This window comes from Adiantum capillus-veneris, chromosome 19 (assembly GCF_014529385.1).
Source record: "Adiantum capillus-veneris isolate H3 chromosome 19, ASM1452938v2, whole genome shotgun sequence".
Taxonomy (NCBI): Eukaryota; Viridiplantae; Streptophyta; class Polypodiopsida; order Polypodiales; family Pteridaceae; genus Adiantum; species Adiantum capillus-veneris.
In genome coordinates this window covers 913,733-933,824 of record NC_140949.1, presented here as the reverse complement: position 1 = coordinate 933,824, position 20,092 = coordinate 913,733, and the positions used below count along the sequence as shown (strand labels likewise).

Sequence of the window (20,092 nt, the reverse complement as noted above, 5' to 3'; positions counted from 1 at the left end):
GCCCAAAGAATACCTATCGATGGGAATAATGGAATCTATGATGGTCCGGCAATAGTTAAAGAAATAGAATTAGCCGACCCCGGTGAAGAATCAAAACCTGTTTTTATTGCCCAAGACCTCACAGAAGTTGAAGAGGTGGTCCTCAAAGAGCTTCTCAAGGAATTCAAGGACGTATTCGCTTGGACATACCATGATATGAAAGGTATTCCACCTTCTGTGGTCCAACATACAATCCCTATGATTAGCACTGCGAAGCCCGTACAACAAAGACCCTACCCGATGAATCCTAAGTACGCAAAGATCATTCAAGAAGAACTAGAAAAGCTTATCAAATGTGGGTTCATATATCCTATTGAACACTCTGAATGGGTGTCTCCAATAGTTATCGTGCCAAAAAAGAATGGGAAACTCAGGGTGTGCGTGGACCTCAAAAAAGTTAATGCAGCTACTAGAAGAGACCATTACCCCCTACCATATTCCGAACATGTACTCGAAAGAGTTGCAGGCAAGGAAGCTTATAGCTTTCTAGATGGGTACTCAGGCTACAACCAAATCACGATAGCGCTAGAGGACCAAGCTAAAACTGCCTTCATCACAGAATTTGGCGTGTTTGCATTTCGTGTGATGGCTTTTGGCTTAACAAATGCCCCTGCTACATTCCAACGATTAATAAACACTGCTTTTAAAGAATATTTGAGAGAGTTTTGTGAAGCTTTCTTAGACGACCTTTGTGTTTACTCTTCTTGGAAAGAACATCTATCATGTTTGCGGAAGGTGTTTGAAAAGTGTAGGTTATATCGTATCTCATTGAACCCATTCAAATGCCAATTTTGGGTCAAGCATGGAGTTATTTTAGGGCATATAGTATCCAAGAATGGTATCTCAACCGATGAGAGAAAAATTAAAGTGATTCTAGAGTTACCACCACCAACCAATTACAAGGGAGTTCAAAGGTTCATGGGACACGTGGGTTACTATCGACGGTTTATTTTATTTTTCGCTGAGATAGCACGTCCTTTGTACAAGCTTCGCATTGAATTTAAATGGACTGAAGAGTGTGACCAGGCCTATGAACAATTGAAGAAAACACTAGCAAGTGCTCCGATTTTAAGGACACCTAACTGGGATGTCATTTTCCATGTGCATATTGATGCATCAAACTTTGCTATTGGGTGTGTTCTCACTCAACCAGGAGAACATAAATTGGACTATCCCATTAGCTTTGCAAGCCGTCAATTGAACGATGCTGAAAGGAACTACACCACTACAGAGCGAGAAGGTTTGGCAATGGTTTATGCAGTAAAGAAATTTCGCTACTACCTTCTAGCAAACAAGTTTGTATTTTATGTGGATCATCAAGCGTTGCTGTATCTGGTAAACAAGCCATGCTCCACAGGAAGAATCACACGATGGTTGTTAATTCTTCTGGAGTTTGATTTCACGATTGTAGTGAGACCCGGTAAAAGGCACGTCATGGCTGATCATTTGTCTCGCATACCCAATGGTGAAGCCCCTACAGGAGTTGATGATGAATTACCCGATACTTCCCTATTCATAGTTGAGACTATGCCTGAATGGAGTGAGAACATTGTTAACTTTTTAGTTAATGGTTTTCCACCCAAGGAACTTCGTAAGGATATCGCTCGAAGGCTAGTAAAAGAATGTGAACCCTATTGTTTGATTGCCGGAACTCTGTATAGATTAGGCAAGGATGATATTCTTAGGCGTTGTGCCCGCGAGGATGAATATTTGTATATCTTGCAAGAAGCACATATGGGCATAGCAGGAGGTCATTTTTCAGGAGACCTGACTGCTAGAAAGGTGCTACAATCAGGCTATTGGTGGCCAACTTTATTTAAGGATGCATCACTTTTTACAAAAGGGTGTGATGAGTGCCAACGTTACAAGACCACACAGCGCAAAGACAGAATGCCCTTACATCCTATTAAAGTAATCCAACCATTTGAAAAATGGGGCTTAGACTTTGTAGGTCCAATTATCTCGCAGCTCGCAACACTCAATCTCGATATATTCTAGTTGCTACGGACTATGTAACAAAGTGGGCTGAAGCTAAGGCTTCACAAAAAGCTGACGCGAGGACAACAGCTAAGTTTCTTTTTGAGAACATTATCACAAGATTTGGTTGCCCTTTTGAAATTGTTAGTGATAATGGTACCCATTTTATAAATGAGGTAATAAGAGAGCTTACCACGACCTTTATGATATCCCACCATAAGTCTACACCTTATTACCCGCAAGCTAATGGACAAGCCGAGAGCACCAACAAGACTCTAATCTCTATTTTAACCAAGACGGTAGAAGCTCATCGCACTGATTGGGATTTGAAGTTGACATCTGCTCTATGGGCTTATCGTACTGCTTATAAAGTGGCTATTAATTGTACGCCATTCAAAATGGTATACGGCCAAGAAGCGGTTATGCCTTGGGAGTTTTTCATTCCTAGTCTTAGGGTAGCTTCGCAAGAAGGATGGAATGGTAACCCCTTAACCGAGCGTTTGTTTATCTTAGAAAAACTAGACGAAGAGAGACAGTTGGCTGTGCAAAATGCTCTTGTGGAAAAGGATAGGAGAAAGAAGTGGTTTGATCGCCATGTGAAGGACAAGGACATCAAAGTTGGTGATAAAGTCCTTATGGATGGAGTACGTAAAGAGAATAAAAAGTTGAAATATGCTGGTAAAGGACCATATAGAGTAGTATGTGAAATTACCCCACAAGGTACCCTTCGTGTGGAAACTCTTGATGGAGTTGAAACCATTGGATTCCTCAATGGGAGTAAATTCAAAAGATATTATGATCCTTTAAGCCAAGAAGAACTACGGGCCATTCATCAAAAGAAGGCCGCCAAAGCACAAACCGAGTTAAACAAGATACAAGCTCAAGCTGAGGCTAAGGAGCGACAACAACGTATAAGACAAAAACGAGAGGCTAACCTTGGAGTCACAAATGCATTCCACGTGGAAATCGAAGAGGAGGGGTTGGACTCTGACACACCTCTACGATACCCTATTGAGTTAAATAGTGCCTATGGAAAAGTGCTATATAACGCCTTATTGGACACGGGTGCTATATATAATCTGCTATACTATGGGGTGTGGTGTCAGTTAGGGAAGCCACCTCTATCTGAGAGTATTATCCAAGTCAAGGGTGTCAACAAGAAAAAAACTACGGTTTTTGGAATCTGGCACACTTCTGTCAGTTATGACAATGGAATTGTAGCTCAAGACTTTTTGGTCATGCCTACTGGAACTATGGAGGGTAATATAAACCTAGGCCGCACGTGGATGATAGCCACCAAATGCACTATTGATTGGGGGACTGGGGGTGTTACAACGCAAAAACCAACTCTTAGCCCTACCACTCAAGCCATAGTCCCTGAGATATTGCCTAAGGAAATAAAACCCAAGACATTGCATGTCCAGGAGGTTGAACCATACGTCCCCATAGCCCAACTCTCTAGAGCTTCAACTGATGTAGTTGAAAGAAAGCTTCAGACACACAAGAACCATCCTAATATAACAGAGAAAACATACAAGTGGGTCCCTGAAGCCTCTGTAGTGAGCATGGTTGATGCAAAAAAACGGAAACCTAGTAAGAACCGTCCCACTCACTCCAAGAAATGTAAAGAAACGATGCGTTGGATTCCTAAACGACTATTGGAAGCCCAAGGATACTATGAAGGAAATGATCAAATCTGGGTGCCCAAACGTAAAGTGTACTCTTACCTGTCACCTGGCCCATGTAAACCCAATCCTGTGGCTCCAAAACAAATTGAAAATCGCGGAAAAGAAAAAATCATGGAATGTTACACACCCGATCTAGAGCTAGTTTGGGTACCAAAGAAAGAACGATTTGTTCCACCTAGCTCAGGAACAGGGAAATCAAATGAAGCTTCTTGCTCTTCATGTAGTTCCTATACGCAAATAGAAGCTTCGACACAACCTCCACCTACCACTGTACATATCCATACAAGCACGAAAGAGTTTGCACCTCCCGGGGTAAGTTCACCACCTACAACAACGTTGCCAATAAAATCATGGGAGAGTACCTTACCACGCTTGCAACTAGATGAAACGCATAGGGCGGTCGAAAACTATTGGTTAAAACCTTCACCCATAACAACTTGGAACAATTGGTTTCAAAAGGTGACGACCTCCTTCCAAAAGGTATGATCTACCCAAGAAAGGGGGGAGTGTTTGCTAACATCAATCATTCACTCGCTCCCCTCTCAACCTTCCTCCCTGACCTCTCAATTCCAATCTTAGGGAATGTATATATATAGCCTTATACTCTGAAAAACAAAAATAGTAAAGATCAAGAGCGACTAGCAACGAGAGAGCACCCTATCAGATCTTACATATAAGTCCAAATTCACCGTGTCAATTCAAGCAACACACAAAAACAACTCTTATGTTTTAAAGGCCTAACCAAATCTATCTGTCTTGTCAGAAATGGCTACTTCACCAGAGGCATGCACTTCTATTTTTGATGAAAGGTACCCTTTGTCTTTTCCTCAAGTGTTCTACGTATGCTACCCTATACTTTCTTGCGAATGAGATTTGATAGAGAGCCTTGCATGTGAGAGAAATTTTGAGGAGTTAGAATGGCTGATACGTCTATGGCTAACTAGTGACCCCTACCCAGTAGCGAATGTGTCTCCAATGGCACATGCTTATTCTTTTGCACAAGATGAGTATCCACGCATCGCGAGGTTCTTGATTAGCATGCTTGCACAAGAGGATGATGAAGAGGAACTAATAGAGACCGAGGAAGACTATGGCCTCACGGACAACGATTTTATTTATCTAGATGATGAGGATAGAGGCCTAGCCTTAGGGTGGCCGCCCGGTTTATATAATATCCTCTTTCCTTGATTCTAAAAGGGGTGACAGATAGGTAGGTTAGGGATCTAGATTGTGTTTTGAGTTTGTTTTTTAGGGGTTTTAATTTTTCACACTGACATGCCTCCTAGAAGTATAGTGCCTGTTTTTGGATGTGTTAGGTAGGATTTATATGGATCTCCATCCACATGGCTGAGGACATCTGCTTCAACGAAATGAGCCACTCCATACCTCCAGGTGTACTACTTTCCATGATTCATGTTGGTGGATATGTGTAATTGCTAATAATGATTTTTCATTCTTCGTTTGAGTGCAATAGTTATGATTATTATCTGCCATTATAGATGTATAAATTTGTCTTTGCTTAAGTTGATTGAACTCCAGTTTAATCTTATGGATGAGCCTGGAGATTAGGAGACCGTGACTTTAGGTTAACTCATTTACTTGACCACTAGGCCTAGCTAATAAAATTATCCGAGTATTTGAGACCTTAGGAATGTTTTAGGTAGAGAAAGGCTTGCTCACTCAAACAACAAAAAACACTAGTGCGAATACCACAAAAAAAAAAAAAAACATAAGTGCCACAAATGAAAAATCTTACGCTGGAAGAGAAATCCTGGCTTGAATTGGTACTTCACTCACATGTATTGTCTATGGTACTAGAGCCCTAGAGGTTCCCAGTGTAGGCGCTTTTCCTTGAGAAGCAAAAAACCCCGGACATACAAAATAAGCACACACGTCACATGATTGTGACCCAAAGTAAAAAAGTATTAAAAAAAATAAATAATTAAAAGACTTCCATTGAGCTTACAGTTAACATTTCAAGCTTTTGTTTGCAGTTGTGAGAGCAAGTTGGCTAATCAAAGCTGAAAAGCATAATTAGAGAATCTTGCATTTAGATAATCTTCTTAGCTTAGCTAGTACTAGAGTAGTTGTTTTAACCTTAGTCATAGCTAACTAATTGATAGACTCACCCATAAGCTCAAAACTCTTGATTAATTAATTTACTTAAAGTGCAATTTATTTGTCCTTAATGGCAGTTTAACATTTCATAAATCTTGCATTTACTCATTTCCACATGTACTTTACATTCCCCTCATGATTTATGGCAATATAATTTCGCTTGCTAAAACAGTGACTTTGCCTTGCAGATTCAAATCTAGATGCTCTACAACATGGACATACCAAGCTTCAACTCAATAGCTTCCGAGGACGGAATCTACATCAGGAAGGGGGGCAATGTTAACCCTCGTGGCTCACGGACACCCTATCGCCTACGATGGACACTGTAACCGTATTATTTATTTAAGTAGAGTCAGGCACCGGGCTTGTCGGTCCAATAGGGAAAGGTAGAGTGATCGCCGATGAGAGGCGCACTCTAACACGAACATGCTAGGGTTAGTTGGTTAAGCATGGGCGCCCAAGTGTGAATGGGGTGAGCTCACATAAAAGCCAATTAAACCTAAAATTGAGTCATTCTCTCATTATGCAATAGAAGTTGCTCTTGCTCCATCTCCACCTTCTCCTTCACCATCTCCTTGTGTGTGTGCGTGTGAGAGAGAGAGAGAGTGTGAGAGTGTGTGTGCGATCGAGCGTTGCGGCGGCACGACGGCGACGAGGCGGTTGAGCGCGGCGTAGCGGCGTCTCCCTCTTCTTCGCGGCGAGGAATCCTCTACGGTAGGAGCATAAGGCGGTGAGTGACACACCATTGCCCTCTTTGAGCTTACTAGTTAAAACTAGTTGTGTGCTTGGAGCCGTCTGCGGCTCGTACACGGTGTATCGGCAAGTCCCTTGCTTCGACAGTGCGGCAAGGAGCGCACAGAGAAAGCTGACACTCATTTGGTTAAACGAGGCTTTCGTAACAGTCCAACAGAAAGCACATTGTATGTAAAGCGTGAGGATGATGTATTTCTCATTGTGGTTCTTTATGTCGATGATTTGCTGATCTACTAGACCAAATGAGAGACATATTGCTGAATTTAAGGCTGATTTGAATGCTACTTTCAAGATGAAAGATTTGGGACTGTTGCATCATTACTTGGGTATACAATTTAAGCAGTGTGATGGTGGTATTGCCTTGTGTCAGAAAAGTTACATAGAGACATTGCTATGTAAGTTTGGAGCTGAGGATTGCAAACCTATTGCCACTCCCATGGAAACAAGTTTGAAGTTTAGTCTACATGATGCTGGCGATCCTGCTGATGTCACTCTTTACCAAATTGCTGTTGGCTGCCTCATTTATGTATGCAACATGAGGCCAAATATTTAGTTTGCAGTCTCACAGATCATCAGATTTATGCATAGCCCAGGGTCTAAGCATTGGCAGGCTGTCAAGAGGATTTTACATGCTTTTTCGGACTCAGATTGGGCTGGTTGTTTTCACACGCGAGTGTCCACAAGTGGTTTTTATTTCATGCTTGGCAGTTCATGTATATCATGGTTGAGCAAGAAGCAACCTACTGTGGCCACTTCGAGTTGTGAGGCTGAGTACAGGGCAGTCTTCACAGCTACGGTTGAGTGTGTATGGCTCAGACACCTTATGGTTGATTTGGGTGTTGGACAAGATACTACAAACACTATCTACACTGACAGTCAGAGCGCATTGGCAGTTGCGAGGAACCCCGTTTTTCATGCTTGCACAAAACACATTGAGGTGCATTACCACTATGTCAGGGAGAGGCTCTCAGCAGGAGAGATCAGCTTGGCTTATGTGCCAACACAGGACAACCTTGCAGATCTTTTCACAAAGGCATTGTCTCATGAGAAGCTTGAAGCTTTCCGCAAACCTTTGGGCTTACTCCCCTTTGTGGACTGATCATGTCCTTAGGGCATGGCACTTCCCTTTACTCATGTGCCAGCTCTCGTTCAACGCATCACTCCAGGGGGGATTTGTTACCATATACATGTGGTAGTGATGTGTGTGAACACACTAGGACCGCCGGGGCATTTTTTCCCTCTTTAGGAGGTTTTTTTCCCTGTGCATTGTATATACGCCCATCACTCTAGGGCTATCTATCTTTCCATTGCACACTAAGTAACACACTCTCTATTGTGTGCCTTGAGCTTCCTTCGTCTTCTCCAAGCTGTGTGTGTTTCTCTGCAACCCTAATTCTAACAAATCACAAACACCCACCAAGAAGATACTACCCCGATTCTTGAGTGTTTGTGACCAAGAGATCACAAACCCTCTTCCTAAATCACTTTGTATGCTCTCAAAAACTAAGAGCGTTCGTGATAGGGAAATCACAAACCCTCTCCTAGATTTTCCTGTAGTAGATGTTGACTTGTAGGGTGAGTTCGTGATAAAAGAATCACAAAGTCATAATCAATTTGAAAAGAAAGTAATCTGAAAACCACTTTATGCTCAGCCATCATAGCTCAACTCACATGAAGTACAAAAGACAATGGAAACTCTAACCTCTTTGAATAAAACTTGCGGCCTCGCCTCTAATTTCAATTCGTTGATTGGAGAACTCGAGCTTCCTTCTTCAAAACACCCATATTCTGATTTTGAAGAGATTTAAGGCCCTCCATAATCAACCCCACACATGAAATTGAAGGAAGGAAACCCTAATTCACACCCTACAACCCTAGATACAAGTAGCAACAAGAGAGGCGGGACTGCACTACACACTCCTAGAGAACGCATGAAGTCCATGTGAGAAAAGGGGAGTTTTTCTAGAATTTTTGCCATTTTTACACCTCCCATGGAACTTCTTACTGATGTGTCAAATTTTAGTCATTTCACACCATTTTGGCCCCGATTTGACCATTTTCAGGTCATTTTTTATCCAAAAAATGCAACTTTTGGTGCAAAAAATGCCAACGGAGTCAGATAAATACCAATTTTTTTGAAATTTCTTCTTTCATTATAAAAAAAAAACTATGTGGACCAGATTTTTATTTTGGGTCACTTTTCATAATATTTAAGTACGTCAGCTTCATTTATTGCCCAAAAATATCCATTTTTAGCATTAAAAAGCCAAACGGCCTGAGAAAGATATTTAAATTTGTGGAATGCTTCCCTCAAGCTCAAATTTAGTATAGAACATTAGTTTTTTACTTTTTATGATCATTTGTGAGCATCTCCACATCTGTGACTTCTGCACATACTAGTTACTATTTTTGGACAGTGACTATCCACATCAACCTTTGTAGGCAAGATGAGTATCCTGCCATATGAAAATCACTTAGAAACATTCCAAAACAACTATATGCATATTCTAGAGTCACCCAATACTAACAACACCGTCTCGAGGGGTTCACTATGTGTAAAACTACCATATCACGTGCGTTCAAGACATGTTTGTAAAACCCCTTATCTGTGAGTTTTTTTTAGGAATATAATATACCCTGGCCTTTTCTTTTAAAATCTGTAAGTTTTTTTCAAATTTGAAAAAATAATGCCCTTCTGTATCTATATTTCTGTAAGTTTCAAGAACTTTAAATACCCTTCTGTTGAACTCACGTGATAGGTTACATTTTTATTAGGTGACCTCCCTGAGAACACCGTATCCAAGGATCCAATTCACTAGTAAGTATGTTCACATAAGGCAGCCGTTAACAAGCATATGTACAATGTGTATATGGTGGCATCCATTCTCATACATCCAAAAGCATATGGAAGGAATTTATTGACTTCATTTCACAATATGGACATTCCACAACACGATAGCATAGTGGTAGATTGCTACTTCTCTATCAAGTTGTAGGTGCTCCAAATCCAAGATGTAGTTCTTTAGGTGAGCTATAGCAAGTTTTGCTTCTGTGGCTAGCACTTTGAGGCTAATTAACTATACTTCTATAGGGAAAAGTTGATCTTTGATATAAACAAGATAGAAAGGGGTGAAATCTAGTGAGGTCTTGAAAGAAGTTCTATAGATCCAAAGTGTTGAAAATAAATGCTTATCCCAGCCACTAGGCCAATTGTTCACATGCTTTGTGATGATCTTGCAAATCATGCCATTTACAATCTCCACTAGGCCATTGCATTGAGGATAATAAGGCATGGAGTGTCTCCTTGAGATCCCTAGCTTGTCCATAAGCTCGCCAAAAAGGTCGTCTCAGAATCTTTGTCCCTTATCGGAGATGATCTCCAGTGGAGTTCCAAACCTAACAAATATGATCAAAAGTGAACTTAGCCATGCAGTGATGTGAGTGGTTGCTACTGCTTCAGCCCATCAAATCATGTAGTCAACTCCCATGATAATGTAGAGTTTGCTAGATTGAGTAGAAGGGAGAGGGTCAATAGCATCTATTCCCATTTCTCAAATAGACTGTATGAAAGGATTGGAGTCTGTGGCTCATAGGTAAGATTTTGAGCCCCGGAACTTTGGCACTCCTTGTATGTTTTGCACCAATGATGCATATCCCTCCGTAAGCTAGGCCACACAAACCCGGCTTGTAAAATCTTCATGCTAGTGATATCTAATGCAAAATATCCTCCATAGACACCTTCATGAAAACTTGCTATAATTTTCCAAATATCTAGAGAGAGAGGCACCTTCCTAGTAATCTGATCCCTACCCTTGCAATAAAGATCATCATTGATGAGCCAATATCTTGATGCCTTCCTTACAAACATTTCTTTTCTCCCTTGGACAGACCATGTGGGCACTCCCCTATCTGTAAGAACTAAATAATGTTGGTCATACAATCACTTCCCTAGAATAGAGGAGGCTTAAGCACAATTGCTCCAACCAAAACTACTTATAATGGTGCACTAGCTCTAAGAACATGATGCAATCTTACTTCTTTAAGTTGACTTTAAAGGCCTTTTACATGAAGTAAGTGACTCACAAGGCGAATAGAGGAGGCTTAAGCACAATTGCTCCAACCAAAACTACTTATAATGGTGCACTAGCTCTAAGAACATGATGCAATCTTACTTCTTTAAGTTGACTTTAAAGGCCTTTTACATGAAGTAAGTGACTCACAAGGCCCTGGGTTTTGCATAACCAAATACCAATTACCTATTTGTTTTAGGGGAGCTACTCACTCCTACTCATACTCGCAAGCACAACCCTGAAAACATACTTGTCATCCAAGGACACGACAAACCCATAGGTGTACGGAGGCAATCCCGTTAGCTTGTCAAATTGAGACCGACCTACTCACACACACTCTAATGATTTACAAATCACTCATCCACAACTTGTCTCGACTAACCATAACCTATGAATCTCACACAATGCTCAACAGCACTAGATAACTCAGTGTTAGCTCATCCGATCATCGTGTCGGATGCCAAATCTATCATAGCATAGCTAGAACCACACAAGCCACATTTATGTTGAACCAAAGAAAGTATGACCCTAACCACAAGAGGTGGAACTCAAAATACAAGGCGTCACCCTAGTATTCCCCAAAGCAAAAGACTAAAATAGTGCCAGACTCCACACAAAGGAGACAAGCTAATCCTTCGACCCCTCTCTCTGTCCCCTTTGATGTCTCTGTTGTAGGTGACTGTAGTTTTTCGTGCTTCCCTGGCCTTTCGCATTACCTTTAGCACTTCTATTTCCCAATCTTTTGATTTAACGGGCTCAATGACCACAATAGGAGTGGTGTATGTTTACCTTGAGGGAAAGATGTTGTTGGACGAGCTAAAGAGTGGTTGACATCAACAAGATCTGTCCCAAGTGTAGTCACCACTGAAGTTCTAGGCACCAGCTCAAAGGGATGAAATAAGTCTCCTTGTGGTGAGTTAAAAATGAGGCATTTAGCATTCCTGCCCCTAGCCGTGGATATTCCTGCTCTTGTTCATGTTGGTGGCTGGAGCCCACCCTTTCCTCCTGATATAATACTATCTTGGGTAGCTCTTGGCTAGTCATGGCGTCCTTAGTAGATGTAGACAGTTCAGGGAAAGTCATCTCTGGCAATGGCGAAGGAAGATCTGACCAAGATTCCGGTAATGAATCTTCATAATCCACTATCTTTGTAAGGTTAGTTTTAGTATCCACCTGGTGTTAGGGCCCCTTGTCTGGCACAACGGGGAACCCACAGTACTCCAGCAAAGATCAATACACGAGGGCTTCTCGAGCCCGAGAGCAAACCGTGGCTGGGTCTATAGTGGCCGGCGTCACTAGAGGAGCCAACTAGGCTCAATCCAAAAAGGAGCTACAATCAGGTTCGGAGCCTTAAGCTCACCCGTATATCATATAACAAAAAGGGGCTCGAGTCTCTGTCGAGAGACCGGCCTAAAGCCTCTGAACCGGCTCGGCACTCTGGCTCAGCGGAGACCAGGTGGATAAGCAATCATGCCTCGAAGGGCCTCGATGCTCTGGCTCAGTGGAGACCAGGCAGAGCAAAAGATCCACAACCCACTGCGGGTAAGTTCAATTCCACAGCCCACTGCGGGCACCAACCACAATCCAGAAATAATGTAGGGGCCTTGCGCCCGAAATCTGCTAAACTGTCCTACGTGCACTAAGCAGCCCCACGGGCCTGCTCCCGAATACAACCTGCTGTAACAATGAGCACTCAAGCGCGCAGCCCCACAATGGGAATGACCTGCGGCTCCAATAGGCCCGCTCTCGGGCGCTGATCCTGACCGGCTCGCAACCCTCACAGGGGGAGGTCTGCTTACTATCTGCGTGTGCAACCTGTAGGGATAAGGGCACAACCCCTCTGGAGTCGGCCCTGCTTGCTGTACCTGCGTGCGCTGAGCACAGCCCTGCTCAAGGCGCTGTACCTGGTTTCCGAAAGCAGCCCTCGATTGAGTAGGAGGCCTGCTGACTGCGCTCAATGCCTGAGCTGTGGAAGGAGCTGCTCTGAGGCCTGATGTACCGATTCTGCTTTGCTGAGGGTGCTCTCGGCTACCCCGCGACCTGTTTCTGAGCTGTGATGAAAGGTCTCGTGGCTCCCGCTCTCGGGCGAGCTCACGACCAAGGCAACCCCGCAGGGTGCTAGCAATGCCCGCCTCTGAGCAGGCACGATAGAAGTCCGCCGGGCGCACGCTCTCGCGGCCCAGGCGATGGAGCTTACCTGTTTCTCCGTGTCGTGGCCCTTGAACCCGAAGGTTCGATAACCCTGGCTTTTGCATGCATTTGGGCCTTAATCCCCTAGGCGCCCGTAGATTGCCTTCACATCCGACCCTATTACCTAACCATCTTAAAACCACCAAGAGGCGTTCTCGCGCATCAGCCCCAGTCGAGCACTCGATGCTTCTCTCCACTAACGGGTCTTCCCACACCGGGGGCCTCTCGTCGGCTCGGAGCCCTCGAGGCCTCGGAACATGAAATTGAGCTAGTCTCGAGGAGCCGAGGAGAGGTGGAGGGTCCCGAAATGCTCTCCAAAAGGGGGACCCGTAACACTCTCCCCTCCCCCAAAAAAGTTCGATGTCCTCATCGAGAACATATACCTTACCCAGAAAGCAATGTGTTTCAGCCTCAAGACTTGGCTTACATCGTCCAGCATCACGCGCATGTATGAATCCCAATTCCTTTCCTGACGTATTCGTCGTCCAAGCAACCGGCCAAGGGAAACCATTTGCCCCCTTTTTGCGTCGAGCAACCGTATCTCCTGTTTTTGAGCCGTCCCCAGCATCAGTCGTCATCAAACTATCCAAACATCTCCTGACCTTAGGGGGCTTCCTCTTGTCCCGCCCCGAACCTTCACAGTTAGTGCGACGTGGAGGAATCCACCGTGCATCTATGGCTGCTGGCAGCGTCACCCATTGAGCATTCATCCCCTCTTCTGGTGTTCCCTGCGTAATTCTCCGCCGCATTCTCTCCCTGCTGAACTTCATTCCCTTGCATCGATTTTCCTCGTGACACTCATCGAGTGCCCACCATGCGAGCAGCATGACCATGATCAGTGTGACCCCACTCTTCACTAGGGAGCCCCACGCTCTTAGTGCTGTTAGCAATCCTGTCCAAAAATGCCTGGCGTACCGTCCACTGCTCAGTGTTCCGTGAGCCCACTCGGACCAGCACCGGCTAAAGTGTAAACACCTGAGCGTAATCACTCGGCTAGCCCAGCTACCCGAATGAAAGGCGGGCTGGTGCTCACCGGAGCCCGCCTTCTTGCGCTGCGTATTTATGTTGCCTTCGCTCTCTGTGGCCAGCCCACCTCGTCGAGGGGACATACCTCGGCCATACCTCTCTGGCCTCAACATATCGTTTTTCTTGCACCTACCTATCTCACCACGCATCTCATTTATTTGCTGGTCCTTCGACTCAGCTCGACCCATCCCGATTGTGATACATCCCCGGCTACTCGCTTTAGTCCCTGGCTGTCGAGGTGGGACCCATCGGCCATCCGTAGGCTGCCTTTGTGCCAGCCCTTGTTTTGCTACATACTGCATATCAGAACCAGAGAACGGCTCCAGCTCTTCCGATTTAACTTTGCCTCGGCTCCATATGTCCCAGCATGCTGTCAACTCAGCTATTCTGCGCATTCCACAAGCGGAAACATCCCTGCATGGGTACTTCTCTCCCGGATCCCATACGCATATTCTCACCCCCCGAAGGTCTTTGTCGGGCACATTAACTAACCCGTAAGATACAATCCCAAGCAACCCAGGTCGCCACCCGGCTCGGGTAGTCGCGCGTCTTCACAATCATCCTGGAGTCTTCGTTCAGGGCCCGCTTTACCAACGGGGCGCATGGCTGGGGGGTCGTAGACCCCCGTCTTTCGATATCAACAAGTCGGCTGTCCCATTCGATACTGCTCCCAGCGAGCATACTGTCCACGTACCAGCATCTTATCACAAAAAAAAATTATGGGTTCTTTATCCCAAGGTCCCCACATCATGTCCTGCTTGGGCACACACTCGGCCCCTCCTTGGTTACCTCTCTGCATCTTGCCCGGCTCCTTAGCGCAGGTTGCCTTGGCTTGAAAGCTCTCGGCCCTCGAGGAGATCGCCCGCCTCATCGCACGGCGTCTCGAGTAAAGGGGCACCCAGCCCTCTAGCTGCGTTATCTCTGGTCCGTCAGGCCCGTCCATGAGGTTCACGTTCCCCACGGTTATGCTTCGCGCGCTTTTCACCAACTGTCCCCTCACAAGGGCGACGTATACGAGAGCTGGCTAGCTCTGCCATCCTCAGCCCCATGCCTGGGTGTCCTTACAGGGACCTGCTCTTTGAAGCCAAAAAGCCGTCCTGCGATGGCTGATCCTGCTGGCTTTACTTCAGCCCGCTCCTCACTCGCATTCAATCTATAAGGCCACTTTGGATACATCCCCAACCGGATCTCCCTGACCCATGTTGTGACCCAATCACTGTGCATCATTGTTAGCATATACTTGGCTGAGTCTCGCATCTCAATGACCACTTGCACCCGACTCGCATCCTCTGTAATCACTTCGCACGCAAGCGTCAAGACCAACCTGCCATATCCCAGATTCACCGCGTCTCCTCTCACTTCTTCGCATACGATTGGATTATTGCCACATATTTCCACAATCCTTTTCTCGGGTAATTCGAATGCAGCAGCCTGTAGGTCGCTACATGCTGCGTGTTCCAACTCTCCCCTCTCATGTGGGGGATAGGAGTCAACAGGGACCACCTGGTGCTCCTCTTCAATTCCTTCACGGGTACCGTACCTATCAGTTAAGTATCGCTCGCAAGCCAACCACTCCCCCTCCAACAGGGTATGACCAGCATCACCTTCGGTAACCTGCAGTAGCTTTTCCTCATAACGGGCCTCGACATAGCCGGGAAACATAGCATCCAATTTCCTTGTCCACTCCTCTTCACTCATGCATTCTTCTCCTTCGTCCACACACGGAAGGTCAGATACAATAGGGGCTACCACTTGCCCTTCACGATCGCTCACACTCAGCTGAGCGTTTGGAGCCATACAAAGCTCAGGCACAAGCATACCATCATCACACTCTCCATTCACACGATCGTGCATTGCATTATACATCCAATCCCCTCCGGGAAGAGTCTCCTCGGCGGGAGCTAGCATCGATTCTTTGTGTCACCTCACGGTCCAGCATACGAAGCATTCTTATCTCCTCATCGCGGTCTATTTGCCCCAATACCGTTGCCATCCCATCATGGAACGCCTTCCGCTCCTGTTCCTGTCTCTTCAACTCCTCTTGCATACCTTTTCTCTTCCTCTTCAACTCCTTTCGCATTCATTTTCCTTTTCGAAGCATCTCTTCGCAGTCCCAATCGAAACGCCTTTTATTCCTGTCATAGGTGTGATCCAGTTGGCGTAACGCTTCCTTTACCTCCTTTCCGCGGCTCAAGCGCTCTTCCATTTCACCTTCACCCCAGGACAACGTTAAGCACTGGCCCCAACTGTCCAATCCTTCGCATAATCGGCTCACCGCCATATTGAAGCAAAAAACTGCTACTTCCACATCGAACCCAGCATTTAAAGAAGCCATTGGTCTGGCTCTGATACCAAATGTTAGGGCCCCTTGTCTGGCACAACGGGGAACCCACAGTACTCCAGCAAAGATCAATACACGAGGGCTTCTCGAGCCCGAGAGCAAACCGTGGCCGGGTCTATAGTGGCCGGCGTCACTAGAGGAGCCAACTAGGCTCAATCCAAAAAGGAGCTACAATCAGGTTCGGAGCCTTAAGCTCACCCGTATATCATATAACAAAAAGGGGCTCGAGTCTCTGTCGAGAGACCGGCCTAAAGCCTCTGAGCCGGCTCGGCACTCTGGCTCAGCGGAGACCAGGTGGATAAGCAATCATGCCTCGAAGGGCCTCGACGCTCTGGCTCAGTGGAGACCAGGCAGAGCAAAAGATCCACAACCCACTGCGGGTAAGTTCAATTCCACAGCCCACTGCGGGCACCAACCACAATCCAGAAATAATGTAGGGGCCTTGCGCCCGAAATCTGCTAAACTGTCCAGCGTGCACTAAGCAGCCCCACGGGCCTGCTCCCGAATACAACCTGCTGTAACAATGAGCACTCAAGCGCGCAGCCCCACAATGGGAATGACCTGCGGCTCCAATAGGCCCGCTCTCGGGCGCTGATCCTGACCGGCTCGCAACCCTCACAGGGGGAGGTCTGCTTACTATCTGCGTGTGCAACCTGTAGGGATAAGGGCACAACCCCTCTGGAGTCGGCCCTGCTTGCTGTACCTGCGTGCGCTGAGCACAGCCCTGCTCAAGGCGCTGTACCTGGTTTCCGAAAGCAGCCCTCGATTGAGTAGGAGGCCTGCTGACTGCGCTCAATGCCTGAGCTGTGGAAGGAGCTGCTCTGAGGCCTGATGTACCGATTCTGCTTTGCTGAGGGTGCTCTCGGCTACCCCGCGACCTGTTTCTGAGCTGTGATGAAAGGTCTCGTGGCTCCCGCTCTCGGGCGAGCTCACGACCAAGGCAACCCCGCAGGGTGCTAGCAATGCCCGCCTCTGAGCAGGCACGATAGAAGTCCGCCGGGCGCACGCTCTCGCGGCCCAGGCGATGGAGCTTACCTGTTTCTCCGTGTCGTGGCCCTTGAACCCGAAGGTTCGATAACCCTGGCTTTTGCATGCATTTGGGCCTTAATCCCCTAGGCGCCCGTAGATTGCCTTCACATCCGACCCTATTACCTAACCATCTTAAAACCACCAAGAGGCGTTCTCGCGCATCAGCCCCAGTCGAGCACTCGATGCTTCTCTCCACTAACGGGTCTTCCCACACCGGGGGCCTCTCGTCGGCTCGGAGCCCTCGAGGCCTTGGAACATGAAATTGAGCTAGTCTCGAGGAGCCGAGGAGAGGTGGAGGGTCCCGAAATGCTCTCCAAAAGGGGGACCCGTAACACTCTCCCCTCCCCCAAAAAAGTTCGATGTCCTCATCGAGAACATATACCTTACCCAGAAAGCAATGTGTTTCAGCCTCAAGACTTGGCTTACATCGTCCAGCATCACGCGCATGTATGAATCCCAATTCCTTTCCTGACGTATTCGTCGTCCAAGCAACCGGCCAAGGGAAACCATTTGCCCCCTTTTTGCGTCGAGCAACCGTATCTCCTGTTTTTGAGCCGTCCCCAGCATCAGTCGTCATCAAACTATCCAAACATCTCCTGACCTTAGGGGGCTTCCTCTTGTCCCGCCCCGAACCTTCACAGTTAGTGCGACGTGGAGGAATCCACCGTGCATCTATGGCTGCTGGCAGCGTCACCCATTGAGCATTCATCCCCTCTTCTGGTGTTCCCTGCGTAATTCTCCGCCGCATTCTCTCCCTGCTGAACTTCATTCCCTTGCATCGATTTTCCTCGTGACACTCATCGAGTGCCCACCATGCGAGCAGCATGACCATGATCAGTGTGACCCCACTCTTCACTAGGGAGCCCCACGCTCTTAGTGCTGTTAGCAATCCTGTCCAAAAATGCCTGGCGTACCGTCCACTGCTCAGTGTTCCGTGAGCCCACTCGGACCAGCACCGGCTAAAGTGTAAACACCTGAGCGTAATCACTCGGCTAGCCCAGCTACCCGAATGAAAGGCGGGCTGGTGCTCACCGGAGCCCGCCTTCTTGCGCTGCGTATTTATGTTGCCTTCGCTCTCTGTGGCCAGCCCACCTCGTCGAGGGGACATACCTCGGCCATACCTCTCTGGCCTCAACATATCGTTTTTCTTGCACCTACCTATCTCACCACGCATCTCATTTATTTGCTGGTCCTTCGACTCAGCTCGACCCATCCCGATTGTGATACATCCCCGGCTACTCGCTTTAGTCCCTGGCTGTCGAGGTGGGACCCATCGGCCATCCGTAGGCTGCCTTTGTGCCAGCCCTTGTTTTGCTACATACTGCATATCAGAACCAGAGAACGGCTCCAGCTCTTCCGATTTAACTTTGCCTCGGCTCCATATGTCCCAGCATGCTGTCAACTCAGCTATTCTGCGCATTCCACAAGCGGAAACATCCCTGCATGGGTACTTCTCTCCCGGATCCCATACGCATATTCTCACCCCCCGAAGGTCTTTGTCGGGCACATTAACTAGCCCGTAAGATACAATCCCAAGCAACCCAGGTCGCCATGCCCGGCTCGGGTAGTCGCGCGTCTTCACAATCATCCTGGAGTCTTCGTTCAGGGCCCGCTTTACCAACGGGGCGCATGGCTGGGGGGTCGTAGACCCCCGTCTTCTGCTTGGCTGCTTCCAAGATTTCTTGCCTCCAGTTCTTTTTGGCATTTATCTTCTTGCGTCTCCCTTCATCTACCGCATGTGTGAAGGAGATGTCGGGATTGTATGCCGCTTTTGCTTTGGCAACTTAAACATGTGTTGCACCACCCTGATTTGACCAGCCAACACTGAACTTTTCAACTGACTATTATATGTGTTGCTGATCTTCTTTGGATTCTCAAATAGATCTGAGTCCTCCTCTCCAACACTGAATATGGGCTTGTTGGCAGCATTAATGCTTTTTCCACTGCCTTCTCTGTGAGGTGCAGGACTTCCATCTTGACCCCTTGCAGGTCGGTGATTCTTGTGAGCCCTGTCATAGACTCTGGAAATATCAATTCCATTCATTGATCGATTTACACAATCCCATCGATTTATACATTGGATCGATTTACTGCCACGTTGATTTACTGACCAAATCGATGTAATCTGGTTGATTTACAAACTCATCAAAATTCACATTGTAAATCAATATGTTGGAGCGATTTACTGCAGGACCGATTTGATAGTAAATCAATCTATGTGACCGATTTACAATTTGACGGATTTACTGATCTTTTTTGAGGTCAATATCTTGCAACTAGATTCTCTAGATGTGGTCAATTTACACTTCTCTTTATGCATGTGATGTCATTTTGTCATTTGAACATCCTATTTGGGAGTAAATCCAAATAGGATTTACTATGTGCACGATGAAAGCTAGAGCTCGAGGTCTCTCTCTCACAAGATCACACAATGAAAAATGAATTGGGTTTTGTGAGTATATACTATAAGTTTCTGACCTGACTAATTCCATTTTTGACTCAACTGTCACTGTTTTACCTGTTCTGACTTCACCAATGTCCTCCAAGCTGTATCACAACCCCTTTTTGACTGGCTAGACACCTATTTTGTGTCACACCTCCTCTTTTCGTCGGTTTGGGCTTGAAGGTACGCGTTTTTTTAATAAATAGGTGACCACAAGAGCAATCGTAAAAATACAACAAAATTTAGAAAATAAAATAAAATAAAATAAAATAAAATGGAAATATTGTCTAGTTTAATAACTTGCTGTAATTATATCCAGTTGGATTCATTTTTAAGCCCTTTTGCTGGTAATTATGGAGAAAATAACAACTTTTAGAGATTAAAAGTAAACAAACTTTTTATTATTTTCTTAGCGGCG

At 46.1% G+C, this 20,092-nt stretch overlaps 2 protein-coding genes, 1 long non-coding RNA gene and 1 pseudogene across 7 annotated transcripts in view; all 4 read right to left on the bottom strand.

The window, feature by feature from the left end:
- Positions 1-20,092, bottom strand: part of LOC147433450 (uncharacterized) — a 125,839-nt gene that overhangs the window by 82,122 nt on the left and 23,625 nt on the right. The gene's annotated exons all lie outside the window — the stretch shown is intronic.
- LOC147433453 (uncharacterized) lies at positions 11,187-15,980 on the bottom strand (annotated as a pseudogene).
- Positions 16,462-18,936, bottom strand: LOC147433452 (uncharacterized). The gene has a single exon (XM_086490133.1). It carries the CDS (start codon positions 18,934-18,936, stop codon positions 16,483-16,485), a length of 2,454 nt encoding a protein of 817 aa, XP_086346259.1. The 3' UTR covers positions 16,462-16,482.
- LOC147433451 (uncharacterized) lies at positions 18,961-19,308 on the bottom strand. Its single transcript, XM_086490134.1, has one exon. The coding sequence runs from the start codon at positions 19,273-19,275 to the stop codon at positions 18,961-18,963; it is 315 nt and encodes a 104-aa protein (XP_086346260.1). The 5' UTR covers positions 19,276-19,308.

What these genes read in the sequence shown, in the direction of transcription:
- LOC147433452 (XM_086490133.1), bottom strand. Translation starts at nt 18,936, where the DNA reads ATGCCAAAAAGAACTGGAGGCAAGAAATCTTGGAAGCAGCCAAGCAGA.
- LOC147433451 (XM_086490134.1), bottom strand. Translation starts at nt 19,275, where the DNA reads ATGAATGGAATTGATATTTCCAGAGTCTATGACAGGGCTCACAAGAAT.